This window comes from Sabethes cyaneus, chromosome 1 (genome assembly GCF_943734655.1).
Source record: "Sabethes cyaneus chromosome 1, idSabCyanKW18_F2, whole genome shotgun sequence".
Classification (NCBI taxonomy): Eukaryota; Metazoa; Arthropoda; class Insecta; order Diptera; family Culicidae; genus Sabethes; species Sabethes cyaneus.
In genome coordinates this window covers 20,456,696-20,479,769 of record NC_071353.1, presented here as the reverse complement: position 1 = coordinate 20,479,769, position 23,074 = coordinate 20,456,696, and the positions used below count along the sequence as shown (strand labels likewise).

Below are 23,074 nucleotides of genomic sequence, written 5' to 3'. Positions count from 1 at the left end.
CTATCCAAATAATACCAACAAAATAAACTTAAACTATCACATACCGCCGCTGGATTTGATCCCGAACGTTGCGCGTAGCAAGCTTATCCTGATGCATTGCGCCATCTCTGACGCCACAAGATACGTGAATTTCGCCAATGAGTTGTTCTTGAGTGTAAGTTCGTTTTTGGACTGTTGTGCATCTAGGTTACCGAAAGGAGAAACTCGAGTTCAAATCCCCGATGCTGTGTGTGTGTGTGTTTTTTTTATGTGAGGAAACGCTTAATGCCAGGCACACTAATGGTATATTGCTATATATCACGTGGCAAAGTGTGGGGCTCTAACCCACTAAAAACCTCACGGGCGTCTGACCTTAACCCCCCCCGGAACTACCGCTAAGTATTACTTCGGGGAGAGGCTGTGTCTGTACACTCCGATCCACAGATGACCGTCATAACGTCCACTCCTTCGCATTCACCCTTAAAGGGTTCTGCCATTCTTGATGCTACTACATTCTTCTTCACCGTCCACTTTCCTTGCACCTGTCGAGACGTGTACCGATTCAAAGATGGCGACCGTCATAACTTCCATCTTCTCACGGCCGCCCTCGCAGGGTTTCTTGTTAGGCTCAGCACTGCTTCGTCGAGTTCGCCAGTGCTCGGTCGTTTCTCCACTATCGTTGTAGTTGCAACATAATCACACGCTCTCCTCCCGGCACATTTCGCCTACTATGTTCTCCACCGTCAGGGGTGGCATCTCTCTTCGTATCGCGGCAAATCGAGGACATTCAAAAACCACATGCTATGGTGTTTCTACCGTCTCTCTGCATTCCGGGCAGAATGGTGTCGCAGCGTGCCCGAACCGGTACAGGTATTGCCTGAAGCAACCGTGACCGGAGAGACACTGCGTCAAGTGGAACCCGATGTCTCCATGTTTCCTGTTCAACCAGGTTGACAGAACCAGTATGAGTCGGTGCGTCCATCTACCATTCTCGGCCCTATCCCACTCTTGCTGCCATTTGCTCAGCGACTCTTCTCTCGTCAGCTTCCGCGCTCCTCTGATGTTTCTTTGTCCGTAGCAGTCGTTATCTTCCACGAGCATGATGCTGATGGGGATCATTCCAGCGATAACACATACTGCCTCCGACGATATTGTTCAATATGCACTGGCAACTCTTACAGCCATGAGTCGGAAGGTACTATTCAGCTTCACGCGATTCCGCTTCGATTGTAGTGCTGCGATCCAGGCTGGACCTCCATATCGCAGTATCGATAATGACACACTAGCCAGTAGTCTCCGCTTACTACTACTCGGTCCGTAACAATTCGGCATGATTCTGGCTGTCGCGTTGATAGCCTTCGCCGCCTTCTCGCAAGCGCAGTCGACGTGGCAGTTGAAGTTCAACCGGTCGTCTATCATTACTCCCAGATGCTTGACCGCGCGCGTTGAAGTAATAATGTGCTCTCCGACGGTGACGACTGCATGTTGTACGGCTTTACAGTTTCTAACCAGCAGAACCTCCGTTTTATGGTGAGCGATTTGTAGTTTTGCACCATGCATCCAGTTCTCGATACTTCTCTTCGCCTCTGTCAGCAGCATTTCTACCTCCTCCAGTGACTCGCCTGTCACCGATAGCACGATGTCTTCGGCAAAGCCGGCGATAACCGCGCCTCTAGGCAGCTTCAGAAACAGTACACCGTTGTAAATCCCGTTCCAGAGCGTTGGACCAAGGATGGAGCCTTGTGGGACTCCAGACGTAATGTTCATCGTCTTGTGCGCCTCGGTGGTCTCGTAAACAAGCGTCCGATTCCTAAAGTAACTCCTCAGTATTCTGCATAGATATCTCGGGACAAGCATTCTATGCAGCGATTCGGCAATGGCCTCCCAACTGGCGCTGTTAAAGGCGTTTTTACGTCGATCGTTACAACGGCGCAAAAACGATCTCCTCTTCGCCTCTGTTTGGACGACTTCTCGGCTCGCTCGATCATTGTCCGAATTGCATCCACCGTGGACTTCCCTTTCCGGAACCCAAACTGCATGTTTGACAGACCATGTTCACCTTCTGTATACCTCGTAAGCCTATTCAGGATTATCCTCTTCAGGAGTTTCCGCATGTATTCGGTAGACATATCGGTTTGTATGACGCTGGATCCCCCGCAGGCTTTCCTGGCTTCGGCAAAAACACTAGCTTCTGGATCTTCCGTCGGTCCGGGAAGCAACCATCTTCTAAGCATTTCTGCAGCACGGTCCTGAACAAATCCGAGAACGCTTGTATTGCTGCCTTAAAAGCCACATTAGGAATCCCATCAGGACCAGAAGCCTTCTTCATTTTTAGCTGTCTTGCCACTGCCACTATTTCATCGATGGAGACTTGCAGACCGTCAATCAGTGCGGTATTGGTGGCCACAGTCGGTACGCGTCACCCCAGGGATTGGTGTCAGCTTCTCGGCACAGCTCCTTGAAGCAGTTGCGTTTACTTTGTTTTACCTCCCGTTACATTGCAACCCTGGCCACTCTAAACGCCGCGCTACGCTCTTTCCGATCTGCTTCAGTTCTGGCTCTTTGGACGCGTCTTCTGGCTCTGAGACAACTAGCATGATGGTTGCTAATTGCTGCATTCCACCAATAAGCCGGTCGCCGCTCTTTTCTCGGTTCCGGTTTTCTGGGCATGGTATCATCACATGCCCTGACCAATATATCTGTCAACTCGTTCTTATTCAAGATCGATCTTCCACCGTCCACCCGGAGTGCCTCGATGAAAAGATCCCTGTCAAAGGCCGTCGTCTTCCACTTCTGCTTGTAGGTTCTGGCTCTCTGTCTTATCGCCGGATTTCACCGGCCGATACTAAATTTAATCGCCTGGTGGTCGCTATGGGTGTACTCTTCGCAGACCCTCCAATTTATGTTTGGCATCAGGGATGGACTGCCAAAAGTGACATCAATGATGGATTCGCGGCCGTCTTTACGAAAGGTGCTAACGGTACCTTCATTGAACAGTGCAATTTCCATCTTAGCCAGGGCTTCTAACAGACTATATCCTCTGGCGTTGGTGCATCTGCTCCCCCACTCCACAGCCCAAGCGTTAAAGTCTCCCGCAACGATGATCGGCCTTCGCCCGATGAGTTTTTCGGTCAGCGCGTTCAGCATCTGGTGGAACTGCTCCAAGGTCCATCTTGGGGGTGCGTAACAGCTGCATACGTAGATCCCGTTGATTTTGACAATCACGAAACCTTCGTGCGAACTGGAAACCACCTCCTCAATGGGGAACTTGCCCATTACTTGTATTGCAGTCATTGCTGCTTTATCAGCTGGCCAGTTACCGTTACCGGGAGGAATTCGGTACGGCTCTGCAATTATTGCGACGTCGCACAACGTCTCCGCTGTCGACTGTCACAACAGTTGTTATGCTATGTAGCAATGATTGAGATTAATCTGAGTCACCTCCATCACTGCTAACCCGCCTTCGCCTTTTTATACGCTGGGCATTGGAAGCCTCCCGTCGTGTGATCATTTCTCTCTGAATTTTTGCAGAGCATACACCTCGGTGGCTTTGCGCAGTCGCTTGCAAAATGGCCATTTTCGCCGCATTTCCGACACGATCTGGGTCTATCCGGACCTTCATAGTTACGCGCCAGATGGCCGAAGCCCCGGCACCTGAAACAACGTTCCATTTCCATGGTTACACGAGGGATGGCTCTCAGAACACACACTGACCACCCAACTTTAATTTTACTCTTCATCAGTAGTTTGGGCGTTGCTACCGCTGAGAGACGAATCGTCGCCGTCTGCGTTCCGACATATGCCTTCCTGAGCCGGATTACCATAGGTACGTCGCCCAATTCGCACTGTACCTTCAACGCATTCCTTAACTCTTGTTCTGTCGTGTTCTCGTTCAGGTCCCTGCACTCGATCGCGGTTTCTTGGGAAAGCGCTTTCACGTTCGCTTCATCTCCAAGCTTGGCAACAAGATCCTTGAAAGCCGCGCTCTTAACCGATGGATCCTTTTTCAGTTCAAAAACCATCTCTCCCTTTTGAGTTCGTCTGGTTCTTACCACTTACTCTCCAAGTTCCTTCAACTCCGGGGCTGCTCTGACTTTTCGGAGGATCACTGCGTACGAAACGTTGGCGTTCGCTTCGACAACCAACGCATCACCCTTAATCCTCTCCCGCCGAGGCCTGGGCTTCTTCTGCTCGCCATTCTCCACTTCATTTTGTTTCTGCTTCTCCTTCTACATCCACTAAATTCGCCTTGGTCCGGATTGTATTCCTCTTCGTTCTTAGCTTTCTTTTGCTCCTCTTCTTCACCAGGCGTTTCCCTCTTCCTTTTGTCCGTGCGAGAATTCACTACTGGAGGTCTTTTCGGCGTCTCTGATGCTTCAGCCGTTCTCTTAGCGTCTTGGCTAAGTGCATTTTCAGCAGCCAAAGCTCTAGCTCGAGTTTCATATGCTCGCACTCAACTGTAGTCATAGCAGATTTAATGCTCGCCACCAACTGCTTGATCTGCGTGTGGACGTTATGCCTCTCCTTAACGAACTCGTAGAGCTTGGCGATTTTCGCTCTGATCTCCATCATCCCGTCTCGAGGGGCGAAACCTCCAGGAGCAGCTGAATCAGCGTCATGTGCCCTCCTTTCTGCTCTACTGGAGGCACACTACTGCTTCTACTCGTCAGTGTCTCCTTGTTCGGCACTGGTGATCGTTGTAGCCTTCCACTTCTCGCAAACACGTTCGTCTCCTCCTGTGGCGTACAGCCGTTGCTGCTTTTGTTTTGAGGTGTACTCATACTCTTGGGACCCTCCTTCGTGCCGCTATCTCCTTCTTCATTGTGTTGGTTGGTTGAATTGATCATTTCTGTTGGGTCCCAACTTTAGGCCGCTATCTCCGCTCGTATTTGTGTAGTCGCCTTTACGATCCCATGGTGATCTATGCAAACAGGGATGGGGATAGGGATGTAAGCATCCGATTGGCGTTAGTCAGTAATATATTATCTGAGCAAGCGCGCGCGCGTGCTTGTGTGTGTGTGTGTGTGTGTGTGTGTGTGTGTGTGTGTGTGTGTGTGTGTGTGTGTGTGTGTGTGTGTGGCGTGTGTGTGTGGCGTGTGTGTGTGGCGTGTGTGTGTGGCGTGTGTGTGTGGCGTGTGTGTGTGGCGTGTGTGTGTGGCGTGTGTGTGTGGCGTGTGTGTGTGGCGTGTGTGTGTGGCGTGTGTGTGTGGCGTGTGTGTGTGGCGTGTGTGTGTGGCGTGTGTGTGTGGCGTGTGTGTGTGGCGTGTGTGTGTGGCGTGTGTGTGTGGCGTGTGTGTGTGGCGTGTGTGTGTGGCGTGTGTGTGTGGCGTGTGTGTGTGGCGTGTGTGTGTGGGGGGGGGGTAAGCTGCAAAAATAAATTCTGACGATCTTTTATTAAAATAATCATTATTGGTTATCATTAATAACCAAGATAAATACTAAATGTCATCAATAAATCAATACAAAACAAGTGGAAATTTCCCCCAATCTTTTTTATTTTTTAGGTTATTGAAGTTTTTCTTTAGCTGAACAGTGTTCTATACAGCGACTTAAGTGAATTTTGCGAACTTTCTAGTTCTGTTAGAAGTTGCATTGCATTCCTTTCGAAATGTAATCATCAAATACGAACTTGAAAGTACGGTTAGTTACTTAAAAATTAAGCTAAATAGAATTCTATTCGTGATTGTTTCGTTGGCTGTTCAAGTTAAAAAATCCCCTTTTATCGGAACTTTTGGTTACTTGTGTTTATTAATAATAAAGGTATAGTGCTGTCTGAACGACACTTGGCTATCCGGTTAAATCACTCTATAATAAACTCAACAAAACTGCACTTGGCTATCCAGTACAACGCCTAAATCTGATACCTTGTTACTCCGCTGTAGTTACGTTCGGTTGATGCAGAAATCGAACACCTGAGGCTGTTTTTTTACAAGTGAAACTTATAACAGTACCTTTCTAAATGCTGATAAGCATACGATTAGAGTTGCACCATTTCACGAACAAACCGATCAATTTCTGTAGCTGCAAACAATCTGTGATGGTTTTAATTACCTAGTAGGTATTTTTTTATATCATCAGCGTAGTACAGTCTTGTTCCTGGAGGCAACAGTCGAGTGACGTCATTCACAAACAGCGAGAATAGCGAAGGTCCTAAAATGCTACCTTGTGGAACTCTCAAACCCTTCTGAAACCATTCCGATTGACTGGGACCCAATTCAACGGCGATTTTACTATTGCTTAGATATGAGTTAAGCGGCTTTTTTTTATCGTTCGTGCAAATTGGTATGTCCGCCCAGTTGACTTCGAGGTACGATGCTGGTCTTACAAGCAAGTCGTACTATATGTTAGGGATGGAAAACATACCTATACTTATCGATAATATCGATAGTTCCTGGATATCGAAAATATCGATGGTTTTCGGATTAACGATAATTATCGATATTTTTAAACTCTTGGTCATATGACATACCCCCCCTATTAAACACCCACATTCATTTCTTCACCGCGATTCACCCTTAAGGCCACCATTCGTGTACAAACTAGAAAATTTTATCTAAGAATGTCGATGAATTTAGGCTTTGCCAACATGTTCAACATGTTCGACATGGCTGACAGAAATCGAACAAAAATTCGGCAGAGAAATCTAAACAAAACCGCGTAAGGCAAAGTTTCTGCTAGAAACGGTTGTTGCCTTGCTGCTTGATTTCACGGGTAATAGCGAGAAGATATCTGAGAGAAAGTCTGTACAACAAGGAACGCTGGCAGTGCCTTGGTTGGCATCGTCTGTCAATATATTGTTTGTTTTGAAAATTATCGATACAATATCGAAAATATCGATAAAATGACGGAAAATATCGATAACTATTTTTGGAGATAATTGCCATCCCAAGTTCGAATCTCGGCTGAGAGAGGCTGTTAGAGTATATAGGAACGTAGCACTGGTCCAGCAATTGTCCTGTTCTCTGACAGCTGGCTGCAAAGTTTGTCGTATAAAAACTGAAAGTCAAGTTTCGATAACAGAATGTAGCACCTAGGTAATGCTTTTACGAATGATAAAATGTAATGCGCATATGCTGCACAACTGCTGAAAATTTAGTGTTGGGTACCAACCAGTCAAGCTGAATAATTCAGCACGAAAACGAATCTAATGGAACTAAATCTTTTGCTTCAGTGCAGTAGGGCCTCATGTGCGTTTGAGAAGCAAATTTTCAAATGAATGAGAAAGAAAGAAAGGGAAACCGAGAATCGTTCTATGTGAGACGCACTGCATATATTGGATTATGCAAAATCGTGCCCGAAACGAGGGTCTCAATTTTTGGAAATATGTAATAGCGATCGGACGTCGCTTTGTTTCACAGGCAGAGACGACAGTTAAACATACCATCTGCGTACTGTGTTTTCGAATACTTTAGTTTTAGAAAAAAGAAGTGACAGAGCACCCTCGTCCCAACAGGTCGAAGATTCTTTACGACGTTCAGAATATCTGTGCTTGGGAAGTACGCCAGAAAAAGTAATAAGTGTCCTCATCCCAAACCCAATATGATATTCATAGACTGAGACCGTTGCAGAAAACCTTAATTGGAGAATACAATTAGCCTCGATAAATTCCGGGAATTCAACTTGCAGACTCACCATTTGTTTACAGACTTTAAGGCGGTGTACGATTCGGTTAAGCGAAATTAGTTGTTAACCGTCGATCTGTGGAAAAGGCATACACGCATCGTAAGAAGGAAGTTGCGAGGATAGGGCTTATCATCATAATCATTCTACCAAAACAAAGTAGATGATGGATGGTGGAGAGCCTGGTAGCCCTTCGGGTATTGGAACTACGGTGGCGATAGATGGAGTTACAATTGAAGTGGTTGACGAATTTGTTTACCATGGTACATTATAGTGACATATGACAACGATGTGGGCCGTGAACTCAAATAGGCGAATAACAGCTGCCAACAGGGCCTTCTATAAATTACGTAGCCAGCTGTGGTCCCGTAGCCTGCAACTCCGTACGAAACTCGCGCTTTATAAGATGCGTATTCTTCCGGTGGTACTCTAAAGCCACGAATCGTGGACGTTGGGAGAAAGCGACCGCCAAGTTCTTGGTGTTTTAGCGTAAGATTCAGTGATTAACTCTTGGCGTCATAGTAGAAGGAGTGTGGCGCAGGCGCATCGACCATGAAATTTACCAAGTACAGCAATCACCCCAATAAGAACGCTAATAGGGATCGTGTTAATGGAAACCGTCTTAATGGTTGAGTTTGTACCTACGCGGTAGAATCTTATGCGTTAAGCTCTGTGCATGCATGTTTTCGGAATTTATTAATAATTCAGGAGTTCCGCAGGGAAGCCACAGGGGACCCTTGTTTGTTATTCAAGCTGTTCTTCAACGACGTCACCTTGTTACTCTCATCCTCCGCATCGTGGCGTTACATTGTATCTGGCAGTTCAAACCATAGATGATTACCACCGTTGGTAGGCCATGCTGATTGCTTTCGTTGGCTGGTGTCGAACAAACTGGCTCGTAATCAGTATTGCCAAGTGTGAGGTTATGACGTTTTACCATATTTTAAAACCATTTTGAAAAAGTGTGGTGCAGTCGCATGAACCATGAAATGTGCTAACAAGGAAACATCACTATCGGTCACAGGCTTAGAGCTTAACCATATACCATATACTATGGAGTTCTGTCGATCCAGAACATCACTGCACTGCTCGTATGGGTGTAGCCTATGGAACTTTTTTGAGAAAACTTAACCTGAAATTTGTATGGGAATATGCCTCAATGGAGGCGCATGGTACATGAATATCCTACATACACCCTCAAGTAACAGAACAAAAAGAAAATTATATTGATTTAAAAAGGATGATTTTATTATGCAACAAGCGTTTCTAAAATCACTTTTGTGTCCACCTGGAAGTGTTATTAAACTTTTCTCCTCGTTACGCTACACTTTCCATGTTATTGTAAACCGCACTTTCCGCTAAACGAGACTCCGCTGATTGAAAGTGAGACTGCACAGAACTGTGACCAAATTGCGACATACTGAAGTCACTGTCGTAAGAAAGAGACAGAGCAACGACAGCTTTGGCATTAGGGTAAATAATCCAGATTTGGCAGGCAGGACAATATCAATTTAAATAATCTCTGACTCTGAAGCATTAGTTGTATTTGTAATAATTCGGACTAATCTCAAGTTTTTAGTCTTGACCTTGAAATGCGGTCATACATATATATTAATATTTTTTGAAACGATGGTTCTACAATTGATGAAGGGACGGTAGGGGAAGAAATGAAATTTTTTTGGTGAAGGTGGGGAAGAGCGGAAAGGAAGGGGGGTATTGGTAGCTATGCTTGACAAGTAGTCATTTTGATTCCTACCTTTTGTCCAATACTGGAAGGTGCATGAGTCGAACCTGGCGGGTGCTGTGGGTTCGAATCCGGTTGTAATCTCAGATTACAGCTTGGTTCGACTCATGCACCTTCCAGTATTGGACGAAAGGTAGGAGTCAAAATGACTACTTGTCAAGCATAGCTACCAATACCCCCCCCCCCCTTCCTTTCCGCTTTTCCCCACCTTCACCAAAAATTTTTCATTTCTTCCCCTACCGTCCCTTCATCAATTGTAGAACCATCGTTTCAAAAAATATTAATAATTCGGAGTTTATCGCCGCAATGTAAACTAGGAAGCTCACATTTTACAACACCTTTCTATCCCGATGTTCGAGCATATCATTGAAGCAGTAATGTAGCTCACAATGACAACGTCTCAAAAAGCAAAAAAATCGTACAATAATCTTTTTCATCGACCACGACGAGTCTCCTTTCATTTACTACCTACTTATACTACGGATATCATGTCGAGGCGTTTCCTAACGGATGCAATCCACCGACCAGAGAGCATTGGCGTAGCTGGAGGAGGTGCCTGGGGTACCAGGCCCTTTCCAGAAATGTTCCCCATTGGAATTTAAAAACTGGAAAAAAATCAGTGCATATGTTCCCGCTGCGTAGATATTTTCTTTTTCACTAGGCATCGCAAACGAGTAGTTGTCGTCGTCAGTAGCCATCAGTAGCCTAGTAGCTACCCCGGCTCATGCTGTTTCAAGCAGTCGTCTCCATTCGACTCCATCTTGAGCCACTCGTCGCCAATTTCGCAGTCTCAGAAGCCGCAAATCACTTTTGACCTGGTCGAGCCATCTTGCACGTGGAGCCTGTTCCTGATGCTGGTGGAGTTGTTGAAGAGAACTGTTTTCGTCGCACAATAGCATACTGACTTTCGCAGATGACGATGGCAATCTCTCCAAACAGTGCTTGTAGCTCGTGATTCATACGTCTCCACCACTCTCCGCTTTAAGTTTGTACTCCACCAAATATCGGCGTAGTAGCGTATACTTCTGGATCGTAGTGTTTTGCGAAGGGCAAAGTAGGCCCGATTTCCAGCTTAAATGCGCCGTCAAGAGTTACTGTCTGCGGTAGCCACGCGTTTGTTACCTTTGAGTCTGTTTCTTTTATGTATTTGGCCTTTGATGCATTTATGTTTAGCCCACTCTTCCTTGACTCCGCTTTCGTCGGATCACCCCCTCAAGAGCGATGTAGAACAACATGCAAAATAAGCCGTCACCGTGTCTCAACCTTCGCCGCGTCTCAAAGAAACTCGAAAGTGTCCCCGAGATGCACACGTAACATATCACTCAAACCAATGTATCAGTTGAGGAAAACCGTGTTCGTGCATTATCTGCCATACTAGTCTCGATCGACTTTATCGTCGGTTGCTTTGAAATCAATAAAGATGTGATGCGTGGACACGTTGTACTCCCGACATTTCTGCAAGATCTGTCGGATGGTAAACATGTAGTCCGTAATTGCGTGGGCCCTCAGGGAGCCCGCCAGGTATTTCTCTACAAAACTTTGTGCTATCGGTGACAGCCGGAGTAACAAGATCACAATGAAATTTTTTTGAAAGGCACCCCCTAGGCCCAGGGAAATTTCCTAGCTACGCCAATGCCAGAGAGCTTTTGATAAGTTAAATCATGAAATTTCGATTGTCGAACTCGACAGGATGGGACTTGGCGGCACCCTACTGCTCTGGCTGAAGTCCTATTTGGTTGATCGGTATCTGGATGTTAAAATCGGAAGATCAATATCCAGCGAGCTTATTGTTACTTCCAGTATTTCACAAGGCTCATATCAATGCTATACTTCAAGGAAGTAAACTTTCCACTACGAGGACTCAGGCTCTCCTTTGCTGATGATCTTAAGATCTATCTCGCGGTCAATAAAGTAGAAGACGCCGTTTTCCGAAAACGAAACGAAAATAGAATGGTGCTCAACATTAGCAAGTGTTCAGTTGTGTCGTTCTCCAGGAAAAAATGGCATCCTTTTCAACTATCATCTAGGGTCCAGGCGGCGAACTGATTAAAAGAGAGTCCTGCCTCAAGGACTTGGAAGTTCTCCTTGACTCACAGCTCACTTATAAGCAGCACATCAGCTACATAGTTGCTAAAGCATCCCGCAGGCGCAGTCTTGGCCTAATCATGAAAACTGCGAAAAGCTTCAACGATATGCATTGCTTGAAGAATTCATGCTGCGCGTTTGTCCATTCGACGCTGGAATATAGCTCGGCGGTCTGGAATCCCCATTATCTCAACGGCGTTGATCGGTTAGAGAAAATATAACGCAAATTCATTCGATTCGCTCTCCGTCGCCTGTCATGGAAGCACCCGCTCCAGTTTCCAAGATACGAAGCGTGTCTGATGCTTATTGGACTAGACACCCTAGCAACCAGGAGAAATCTGTGCCTAGCAATCCTGGTAGCTGATATCCTGATGGCGAGGCCCGATTGCCCATGGCTTTTCAACCATATTAGTCTACCAGCCTAACCACGATCTCTTCGTAGCAGAATGTCTATCTAATCTAATCTAATCCTCTAAGTACCGTTACGAAAGAAAAATTATACAGTAAATGGGGTCATCGTCGGGCTACAACGAGTTTTTAGCCAAGTGTCAGTTGGGTTCGACTTTTACCTAACTCGTAGGACTATTCGTTGGAACACCAAAAACCGTTCATAGCAATGGGCTTATCTTGACAAATAATTAATGAAACACAAACGAACTTTGTTTCTTGCTGTTTTATACAACACGATACGTAACAAAGAAAAGATAAAGAAGAAAGCTTCATTCGGTTATCTAGCAGCAAACGTATTGTAAACATTGTTGAAAGTTTGCCAACAGAGAAGTTTGCCCCAATTATGCCACAGTATCTACTTAAATATAGAGAAAATTCCATCCTGCATCGTAAATGAATAACTTGTAACGCAACCCAAGTAACAATTTGGGTTTTATTACACTCCTATGATGGCATTTAAGACCAATATCAGTCTTCAAGACCACCATAAGAGTACAATAAAACTCACATTGTTGCTTGGGAATTAACAAATTATTAGTAAAAGACAAGTTTAATAACACTTCCATGTGGACAAAAAACTAATTTTAGAAACGCTTGTTACATAATAAAATCATGCTTTTTCAATCAACATAATTTTCATTTTGTTCTGTTACTTGAGGGTGTATGTAGGATATTCATGTACCATGCGCCTCCATTGAGGCATATTCCCATACAAATTTCAAGTTAAGTTTTCTCAAAAAAGTTTCTTGGGCTACACCCATACGAGCAGTGCAGTGATGTTCTGGATCGACAGAACTACACTATGGTGATACCCATAGTGATGTTTCCTTGTAAGCCTACAAAGTTTCGAATATTGTGAAGTGAATAAAAATAAAACAGGGCAGGCTGCCGTGTACTGACCACGTAGCAAAGATGTAGGATGAGAGACCAGCAAGAACAACATTCAGTAGGGAACCAGACAGTGGCCGCCGACTCTGAGGCAGACCCCGTACCCGTTGGATGAGCACTGTTGACGGGGATACTGGAACAGCGGGTGTTAGGGCCGATCGGGGAGTGTCAGCCCAAGACTGACAAGTTTGAAGAAGATTCCTAAATTTGGCCCTGATTCGATAAGCGGATTGCTGCCAAATAGTAACAGATTCGAGTTTCGTCTCGGATCTGTAGACTTCAATATTAACTAGCGTGCCGTTCGCGCTGTTGGCATCTTACGAGTTGTTGGCATCTCACGAGCTGCTGGCCTTGTGAGCGAGCTGTGCAAAAAGACGGTACAAGGCTGTGTGTGGCTCGCGAGTGTGTAGGTAGCAGAATATATGCACACAGCACCAGCGGTTGTTTGTCTTACGCTCGCGTCAGTGGAGTCAGCGTGAGTTTTCACAGTCGATAACTTAAGACTGTGCATCGTTTGCTTCTCACTCAAGTTACAGCATTGACTTGTACACCTTTATTCATGTTGCGTAGGCAGAACGAAACGGACCCTTCTTGTGATTAAAATCGATATGAAAAAGATTTCCAATTACATTTTCAAAGTAATTACAATCGCTACAAACATATAAAAAAAATATTATTACGGATCATATCTAGGATTTGGATTTTAAAAACGCAAGTTTCGTCATTTAGAGGACTGATTACAGCAAATGCAAGAGAAATTCTGACAAATAGAAGAAAAAAAATTGTTCAACGGCAGTTAGTTTGGTACAGCGGAGTGGAATGATACCTTCGCATTTCGAAGGTACATTCAATTGCTTTGTTCAGTTCCGGGCGCTTCAAGTTCATTTGCCTAATGCATGTTCATCATATCACTTCCGTACAATAACACTGATCACTATCAAACACGAAGGTTCAGTTCCGGAAATCACCCAGCAAGCAAGCAGCCCACACATTTTATGCATGAAACGTACAAGGAAACACAAATAGGATAAAAACACAAACAGCGCACACACACACTCATACACAGCAGCATTCCATTTGTTTTCACTCCTCCTCCTCGTGCCTCCTGAAGGAAGAATGACCATGGACAAGTCAACTTGATGCCTAAATCATGTTGAAGCATGGAGGAGCGAGTCAGAGAGTGCAGAATAAAACTGTTTCGAACAATTTTCAGCACTTTGGGGGCAAACATTTTTCAACAAAATGTTCGCTGACGTTTGCAATGCTCTTGAATAGTCGCTCCAGTTCGACTTTTCCATTGCTTGCTGCAAAGGCTATACACAAGCGGACTAACGCACTCACATTTACACATACACACACATCCGCAAGCACCACCGAGGCTTGAACTAGACAATCGTTTCGTAGCAATGTGCGAAAAGCTAGGAAAATTTATTCGTTCAACATCGGGCAGGCCCCGGTAAGAAAAGGCTCATCGCTCAAACTACATTCGGTGCATCAGAGGTTCAACCTGCCCGGGGAAAAGGTTGCCAGTTTCTCGGATTATTCCTAGGCATTTTTAGCACCCTTTTCCCGGTTTACGGCTCGAATAAATGGCAACACTGCTCGGTGCATTCTGGTGTATCAACGGAAGCAAATAGTGCAACTATTTTCCCACAGGGAGAGTGCACGTGATAAAAACATTCAATTTAATGCGTCCGGTTTTCCCCAATGCAATGGCAGTAAACAAACAGTCACTGTTTCTAGTATCATTAATTCCGATTGCTCTACGGTCAGCCAACGACCAACGAGAGGAGAGTACCGAATGAACATGCAGACAGGGCAATAGAAATTCCAGTTTACGACAGCATTTATTGCATTCTGGAGAAAACTTAATGCAAAAGACAGATACCGACCAATAATTAATATCCACCAAAGATCGAAGACGTGTCGGAGAAAATTTTCTATAACTAATTGAAAAATCGTGTTCTTATGTTCTCCTTCCTATCCCGGCAGAGTTGGCGAGAATGGTGATTGGGACGAAGTGGCTCCGATCCGGACCAAGGGCAACAGCACCTCGTACCAGGTCGGTGGATTGCTGCCCTTCACCGTGTACAGCTTCCGAGTGATTGCCATCAACGAACTGGGTCGCAGTCCACCCTCGAAGGAGTCCTACTACTTCGTTACACTGCGCGAAGGTAAGTTCAGCTATTTCCAATTTATTTCACATCAAGAACAACAATTTTAAAAACGAAAAGAAAAACAAATCACTGGTTAAGTTAGCTTCGCTGGCAGGTCCTTGAAGAATGAGTCCCAATTTATCAAGTCACCCTACGACGTATACACCAGTGCAATGCCAGCGTAGCGTGATGTCAACTCGCGTGACTTGACGTGTTTCAATAGCAATTTAACAAAATCAACGCTCCGCAGCGAGAGGTTTTCTGTCCGATTCTAACACGCTGCACTATTTAAATGCACAGCCGGAAATAAAACCACCCTGCTCCAGGCAGCGCCTGGCCTGGCACTCCAAAACCCGAAAACTTTCCCTCGCACCGAGCGCTAATACCTTCGAAATGAGGTGCGGAAATGGGTGAATTAATTCGAAACTGGAACGGTAGACGAAGTCTGACTAAATCAAGGCTTTAATTAAGTTTTCCGGCTTTGCGCTTCCAGCGGAAGTTCATCAGTCGGTTTGGAAAACAGTAATTAAATGTTAGATAACGTGAACTCTTGTACTTGTACTTGTACGGGACAAAGTGTTGTCGAACGAAAAAAATCTGTCCATTTTGATTCTGAATGTTTGTTTATATTTTCACCCCTTTTTCGTGCAACTGCAGCTCCAACGGGCAAACCCATCACCACGATCGCACACAACACCAGCGCCACGTCGTTGTACATCTCCTGGAAGCCGCCCCCGCCGGACACCATCCTGGGTGAATTTCTAGGCTATCGAATCACGTACCGCACTCGGGACCGCAATCCGGACGACGTCAAGGAAATTTACATTCGTGACAGCTCCGTGGAGGTAAGTTTGGAACTAACGGCAAAACTGGTGCGCAGTTTATACTCTAGCGAAAGTACGCTACACAAGACTATCCCCCCGGCAGGCGTCGGCGAGGCGAAGGGGACGGTGTAGCAGCCAATTCTGTTTCCCGGAAAGATTGATTACCTTGGCTTCGTGATTTCAGCGGGATTACTACTGCAATACGATTGGGCCATTTTGTACAAACAAATCGGTCTCGGTCTGCAGTCGTCACTGGTTCCATCTTCCAGCGGGTGCGACCGGGCGGTGTCGCGACCTCTTCTCCCCCCCCCTTATTTTTTTTTGACAAACGAGCGTCCTATTAGTGCGCTGCTAAGTGTCGGTACGTGCGGAAAGGTGGATCGATTTCGATTAATGGTCGAACATTTATCAGACCGTTGTTGGGTGGAAATGAACCGAACGGCTCCCTATTTATAGATTGATTTCTCCTGTGTCGAAGGCTCGAGTGAAAAAAACCCACTTCCGTGGAGTTTCGATGCGGGAGATGAGTGGTCGGGGATTGATTGGTAACTTAAATGATGGCAATTTATTACTCGTTGAAATAATTGCCTACTGTAGCGACTTCATCGGAAGGAATTGAAGTGGCGTTTGTTAAATTCAACGTACTAACATTATTTGGGCTGGAAAATTATTTAAATGACGTTTCAATTCGGTTAAATATTTAAAATACAAACCAGGTAGTTATCACAAAGGAAAATATGACAAACTAAAGTTTTAAAAATAACACAAGACATAAAAACAATAACTCATCAAGACAATAGTTTAATAAGCAAATTACAAATAAGTAATTTTGATTTAAAATTCCGAAGTGGGAAAACTATTATAAGAACAAACAATCAGCCACAAATCCACAGATTAGCCCCAAAAGACGCGAAAGGCAAAATAATATCAATATATGTTATGGAAATCCAATAACTCACATCAAAATTTGGTCTTGTTTTGGCTGACAAATAATTAATAACAAAAAATAATATCAAAATTTTGCTCCTTTAAGGCCAAAAGAATAAAGATCATAATGAGATATGATTAAAAAAAATCAGTTAAAACCATCTTACAATTAATGTTCCAAATATCTACTCAATAACAAAATGTGTTATCAATGTATCTCTATATCTATTCAATCACAGAATATAGTACACTGAAGTCGCTTTTAACGCGGTTTGTTTTTTACGCGACTATTTTTACGCGAGTTTCGAAATTTACACGGTTTTTTGACGCGAATTTCGGAATTTTCGCGGATACGCTCAAAATGTCTATTTTTTCGCACAGTGTTGAAATTCACAAAGTTTTTTTTACGCAAAATTTTGGTTTTTAGGCGAATTTTGGAATTTACGCGGATTGCGGAATTCACGCGGCTTTTTTTACGCGAATTTCTAAATTTATGCGGTTTTGATTTACGCGGGACGTATCCTTCGCGTAAAAAGCGACTTGAGTGTATTATACATTAGTTTGACATTATTTTGCTCTTCGCTCCTGCCCAATAATAACCCCAATAATAAAATAAAAACAATAAAACATAAAGCAATAAAGCAATAAAGCAATAAAGCAATAAAGCAATAAAGCAATAAAGCAATAAAGCAATAAAGCAATAAAGCAATAAAGCAATAAAGCAATAAAGCAATAAAGCAATAAAGCAATAAAGCAATAAAGCAATAAAGCAATAAAGCAATAAAGCAATAAAGCAATAAAGCAATAAAGCAATAAAGCAATAAAGCAATAAAGCAATAAAGCAATAAAGCAATAAAGCAATAAAGCAATAAAGCAATAAAGCAATAAAGCAATAAAGCAATAAAGCAATAAAGCAATAAAGCAATAAAGCAATAAAGCAATAAAGCAATAGAGCAATAAAGCAATAAAGCAATAAAGCAATAAAGGAATAAAGTAATAAAACAATAAAGCAATGCAGCAGTTTCAAGTTCAATTTCGATTCCAACAAAAAAGGACGAAAAAGAAGTAAAAACATGACAAAATAGGAGGGACATGGGATATAAAAATGGAAAAAGGAGAAAATGGGAGAAAACAAGACGACAAACGAGGCGAAAAGTGAGAAGGTTTGACAGAATAATATATACAAAACGGAAGAGAAATAGTGAAATATGTGAGGAAAGAAGAAAGAAGCCTAAAGAAAACGAGAATGAAAATAAGCATAAACCGGACAGAAAAACGTGAAAAATGGTTTTTGTTCCATGATGAAGAAGAAACAAGATAGAAAACGGGGGAAAGCAAAAGCAGAAAAAAGGGAGAAACAAAATGCAGAAATAAGAACAGAAAAAGAGGAAAACAAAAAGGAAAAGGATTAAGTGGAAAAGAAAATCAGAACGTGACGGGAAAGGAAGCAAAGGACATAGAACGAAACACAAAAAAAACAAATGACGGATAACCGAAAAATGGACCAGAAAAGGAGTTAAAAAGGGATACGAGATGACAACCGGGACCAAAAAAAGTCGAAAACGACAATTAACGAAACCCGATAAGAGGATAAATGGGAAAAACGAAAGAAGAAGGACAACAAAAAGAAACAGAAGATATTTAAAACTCAGGAGAGGGCAAAAAACTGAATAAAAAAAGAAATTAAAAGGAACAGAGTAATAGAAAACAGCGGGCGGAAAAAGATGAGATACGAAAGGGACTAGGAAGCAGAAAACAGTAGAAACTAAAAGAGGAAAGAAACATAACGGGAGAAAACACCAGTGAAGGAAACCAAAAAAAAAACAGAAGAAGAGCTCAAACGGGTTATAATAGGAGAAATCTGAGACAACCGCCGAAAAAATGGGAAGAAAGAAATGAACAACAGGAAAAATGAACTAGAGCAAAGGTAAAACGGAAGAGAGAAAGTTGGAAAACTGGAGCTCAAAATTAAATCCCAGAGACGAAAGGAAAAAGGGAACCAACGATAGAAAAGAAAAGAACGAAAAACAGGGCATCAAAAAGATGAAAACAGTAGAGTCAAAAACGTAAAATGAGAAACAGATATATGATTTGGTTTTAATCACCGTGCACTTATGTGAATGTATTCAAATTGATCACGATCGGTGAAATATCAAAACTCATTTGATTACGTTTCGGCCTACTGTCTTTTATTCAGCCATCATCAGATACTATTGTCAACAGAAATAAAACAAATTTTAATTTACCTATTTTTAACAAACAAAATGACAAAACTTACAAGGAAATAATCTTATCGCTAACTAAAACAGCTACGCGAAGGCAATACAGTAAACCTCCAACGGGATGCTCTAAGTTTCTCCAACACATACGACGGCGCCCTGTGCAAGCTCAGAAGGTTTGAACAGAGCAAAAGGGAACGACGCGGACGGACTTAGCGTCGTAGATGAAACTACAGTGGACGACAAAAGTTTTGTTTTAGTTAGCGATAAGATTATTTCCTTGTAAGTTTTGTCATTTTGTTTGTTAAAAATAGGTAAATTAAAATTTGTTTTATTTCTGTTGACAATAGTATCTGATGATGGCTGAATAAAAGACAGTAGGCCGAAACGTAATCAAATGAGTTTTGATATTTCACCGATCGTGATCAATTTGAATACATTCACAATGAGAAACAGAGTAGATTGAAAAAAATAGCAAAGCACGAAAAGAAGAAGTAAAAGAGAATCGAAAATATTGAGAAAAAAAAAAGAAAATAGCAAAAAACAAGTGAAAACCCTGGGGTAAAGCTAATCTGAAAATAAGACCAAAATGAGCAAGAAACTAAGAAAAACGGCACAATGAAGCAGGAAACACGGAGCAGAAAACAGAAAAACAAACCGAAAAACAGACAAACAAAACAACAGAAAATTGAAAATTGAATAGACCTAAATGCCATGGCTCAAATGCCAAACCTCAGACGTCAGACCCACGTTCTAAGCCTCAAATTCCTAGTTTTAAAATCCAAGTCCTAAGTTAACAATAATCAGAAGTCGAACGTCAAAAGTCAAAATCAAAATGTTGAAATTGAACACGAAAATAGAAAAATGGCAGCTGAAAAGTGGAAGTGAAGAACAATCGACGAAAAGTGCACAGTAAGATATAAAAATTAGGAAATAAATAGTCAAAAATCCTGAATATTTACCTAGTTCAATCAGAGCAAACAGTTTCTAATGAAAACATTGGTAAATTTTCTCAACATATTCACAGACAGATTAAAAATGGATCCAGAGGTAGGCCGTTTCCTGCTGCTCTCCGGGAGAAGAAGAGACAAAAAAGGGCGGAAGAAGGCAAAAGAAAAATGAACGAAAAACGTGACAAAATGGGAGGTAAACAGAAAATAGAAAAGAAAATAAGGCAAAGAAGAAAATTAGCGAGAACCAGAGAGAAAATGAGGCCAAAATCGGAGCGAATCGAACGAAAAAGAGAAGAAGAAAAATGTGAGAAAAGAAGGGAGAATTCTAAGGAAAACGATACAAATGTGGATAAGTTGGACCGAAAATGAGAAATACTGAGCAAAAAGGACGAAAAAACAAGATAGAAAAGGAGCAAAGCAAAAGCAAAAAATACTGGAGCAGCAAAATCAAACAATAAGAACAGAAAATGATTAAAAATGGAATAGAACAATTTAAATTGCGACATAAAACAAAAACAGAAGGCAAAAGGGATTAAGCAGGAAAAAAACACCAGAACGTGTCAGAAAAGAAGGCAAAGTAGGACATAGAACGGAACAGACGAACAAAACAAACAAACGATGAACAAACGAGAAACGGGACAGAAAAGGAGTTACAAAGCGAAAAGAGCCGACACGGGACCCAACAAGGAAAGAAAATTCGAAAATGGATAGATTACAAAGAAAAACGAGACAGGAAAAGAACTGAAACGGGGAAAACGAGACAAGAAAGGCAAAATAAACGAAACAGAGGAAAAGAAGAAAATAGTAACAGAAAAAGAGGAAACAGCGGGTAGAAACGAAGAGACGAGACTAGAAAGGAAAAATAAGAATAACGACAGAGAAAACACCCATGAAGGAAAAGAAGAAAAACGGAAAAAGAGCTGAAACGAAATACAAAAGGAGAAACCTGTAACAAAAACCAGGAAAATGGGACAGAAAGAAATAGGAAAAATGGACGATAGAAAAAAGTAAAACGGAAGAGAAACAGACGAAAAACGGGTTCCCAGAGAGTAAAGGGTAAAAAGGGAGCCAAAAATAGAATAACAAACAGAAAATACGAAAAACAGAGCACAAGCAACAGAGATGAAAACAGCACAGTCGAATACGCAAAATAAGAAAGAAATAAGATAAAAAACGTTAAAAAGCACGAAAACTGCAAACGGAAAGAAAGAAAAAAAAGAGCGAAAATCTTGAAAACAGGAAAGAAAACAACAGAAAACAAAGAAAAAGTATGGGGAAAAGCTAGTCGGAAAATAATAAAAAAAATTGAGCAAGAAACGAAAAAACAGAAAATGAACCAGAAAACAGAAAACAGAAAACAGAAAACAGAAAACAGAAAACAGAAAACAGAAAACAGAAAACAGAAAACAGAAAACAGAAAACAGAAAACAGAAAACAGAAAACAGAAAACAGAAAACAGAAAACAGAAAACAGAAAACGGAAAACGAAATGCGGGAAACGGAAAACAGAAAACAGAAAACAGAAAACAGAAAACAGAAAACAGAAAACAGAAAACAGAAAACAGAAAACAGAAAACAGAAAACAGAAAACAGAAAACAGAAAACAGAAAACAGAAAACAGAAAACAGAAAACAGAAAACAGAAAACAGAAAACAGAAAACAGAAAACAGAAAACAGAAAACAGAAAACAGAAAATAGAAAACAGAAAACAGAAAACAGAAAACAGAAAACAGAAAACAGAAAACAGAAAACAGAAAACAGAAAACAGAAAACAGAAAACAGAAAACAGAAAACAGAAAACAGAAAACAGAAAACAGAAAACAGAAAACAGAAAACAGAAAACAGAAAACAGAAAACAGAAAACAGAAAACAGAAAACAGAAAACAGAAAACAGAAAACAGAAAACAGAAAACAGAAAACAGAAAACAGAAAACAGAAAACAGAAAACAGAAAACAGAAAACAGAAAACAGAAAACAGAAAACAGAAAACAGAAAACAGAAAACAGAAAACAGAAAACAGAAAACAGAAAACAGAAAACAGAAAACAGAAAACAGAAAACAGAAAACAGAAAACAGAAAACAGAAAACAGAAAACGGAAAACGAAATGCGGGAAACGGAAAATGGAAAACGGAAAACGGAAAGCGGGAATCGGAAAACAAAAACTAATACGAAAATTGAAAATTGAATAGACCCAAATGTCAAGTCTCAAACTCCACCTCTTATTCTCTAAGACCCAACTTCAAGTCTCAAATTTCAAGTTCTAAGTTCCTAGATCCAAATCAAAGGGTAGCAATCGCGTAGCGCCGTAAATACAGAAGATAAAACTATACTTTCGTCAACAGTAATGTAGATAATAATTAGCTCTATAATTGCCCTTTAAACTACTTTTTCGAATTCTGTTTAGTTGCGGTGCCCTTCCAGTGAGCTGACTACTCTTTTAAGGAAGGGCAAGAAAATCGCTTGATGATTGCGAATAGAGAGACAACAGGGGTAGCTAACAAATGGTGTGGAGACATTCAAATGAAGATCAAGATAAAGGTTTGATGTTGATGTTCCCGACGTTTCGACACTTTGTCAGTGTCTTTTTCAAGGCTTCCAGTTCCTACATGATCGTGATAAATTTAAATACATAAAACAAAAGACGATCGTTTACGTAAAGGCAGCAATAAAAATGAATGTAAGCAACTTAAAACTGACATTCAAAATATATTTTACCACAGTACCCCTTGAAAAAGACACCAACGAAGTGTCGAAACGTCGAGAAAACATGAAACTTTTGTCTTAATAGCTTTTTCGAGAGATAAAACAACAATGACTTATAATGTTATTATGAAATTTCATCTGTTTACAATAAAAAATTTCCTAGTTTTTTTCGCTAAAAATTCTTTTCTGAGATATTTTGTGATAGGGTGAGCTCACCTGGGCAGTTGCAGAATTAACCATTCATGGGCTGATGGATCGTTCTTGCTTAGTGAGGGTCAACATATTCTAAGCCCTCTTTGCCTAAAAGTTATTACATATTTCAAATAAACGGAACACAGAGGCTTGAGTGACCTGGACTACTGATAATATAAAACTGAACAAACGTTCCACCTTTCACTACATTGTGCAATTTAGGGTGAATTATTACTATTACGGGCAGAAATAGCCAGCCAGTACTTATTGGTTGTCTACTGCTGAAAGACGTCATATTGACATTTAGAACGTATCAAAGTGGTACATTTCTGAT

The 23,074-nt window shown here is 42.0% G+C and overlaps 1 protein-coding gene across 1 annotated transcript in view; it reads left to right on the top strand.

Moving 5' to 3' along the window:
- LOC128745464 (protein sidekick-2-like) overlaps positions 1 to 23,074 on the top strand; it is a 52,383-nt gene that overhangs the window by 18,878 nt on the left and 10,431 nt on the right. The window contains exons 4-5 of the mRNA XM_053842540.1: positions 14,759 to 14,940; positions 15,580 to 15,767. Of these exons, the coding sequence (XP_053698515.1) occupies positions 14,759 to 14,940; positions 15,580 to 15,767 (370 nt within the window). The remainder of the gene's footprint in view (positions 1 to 14,758; positions 14,941 to 15,579; positions 15,768 to 23,074) is intronic.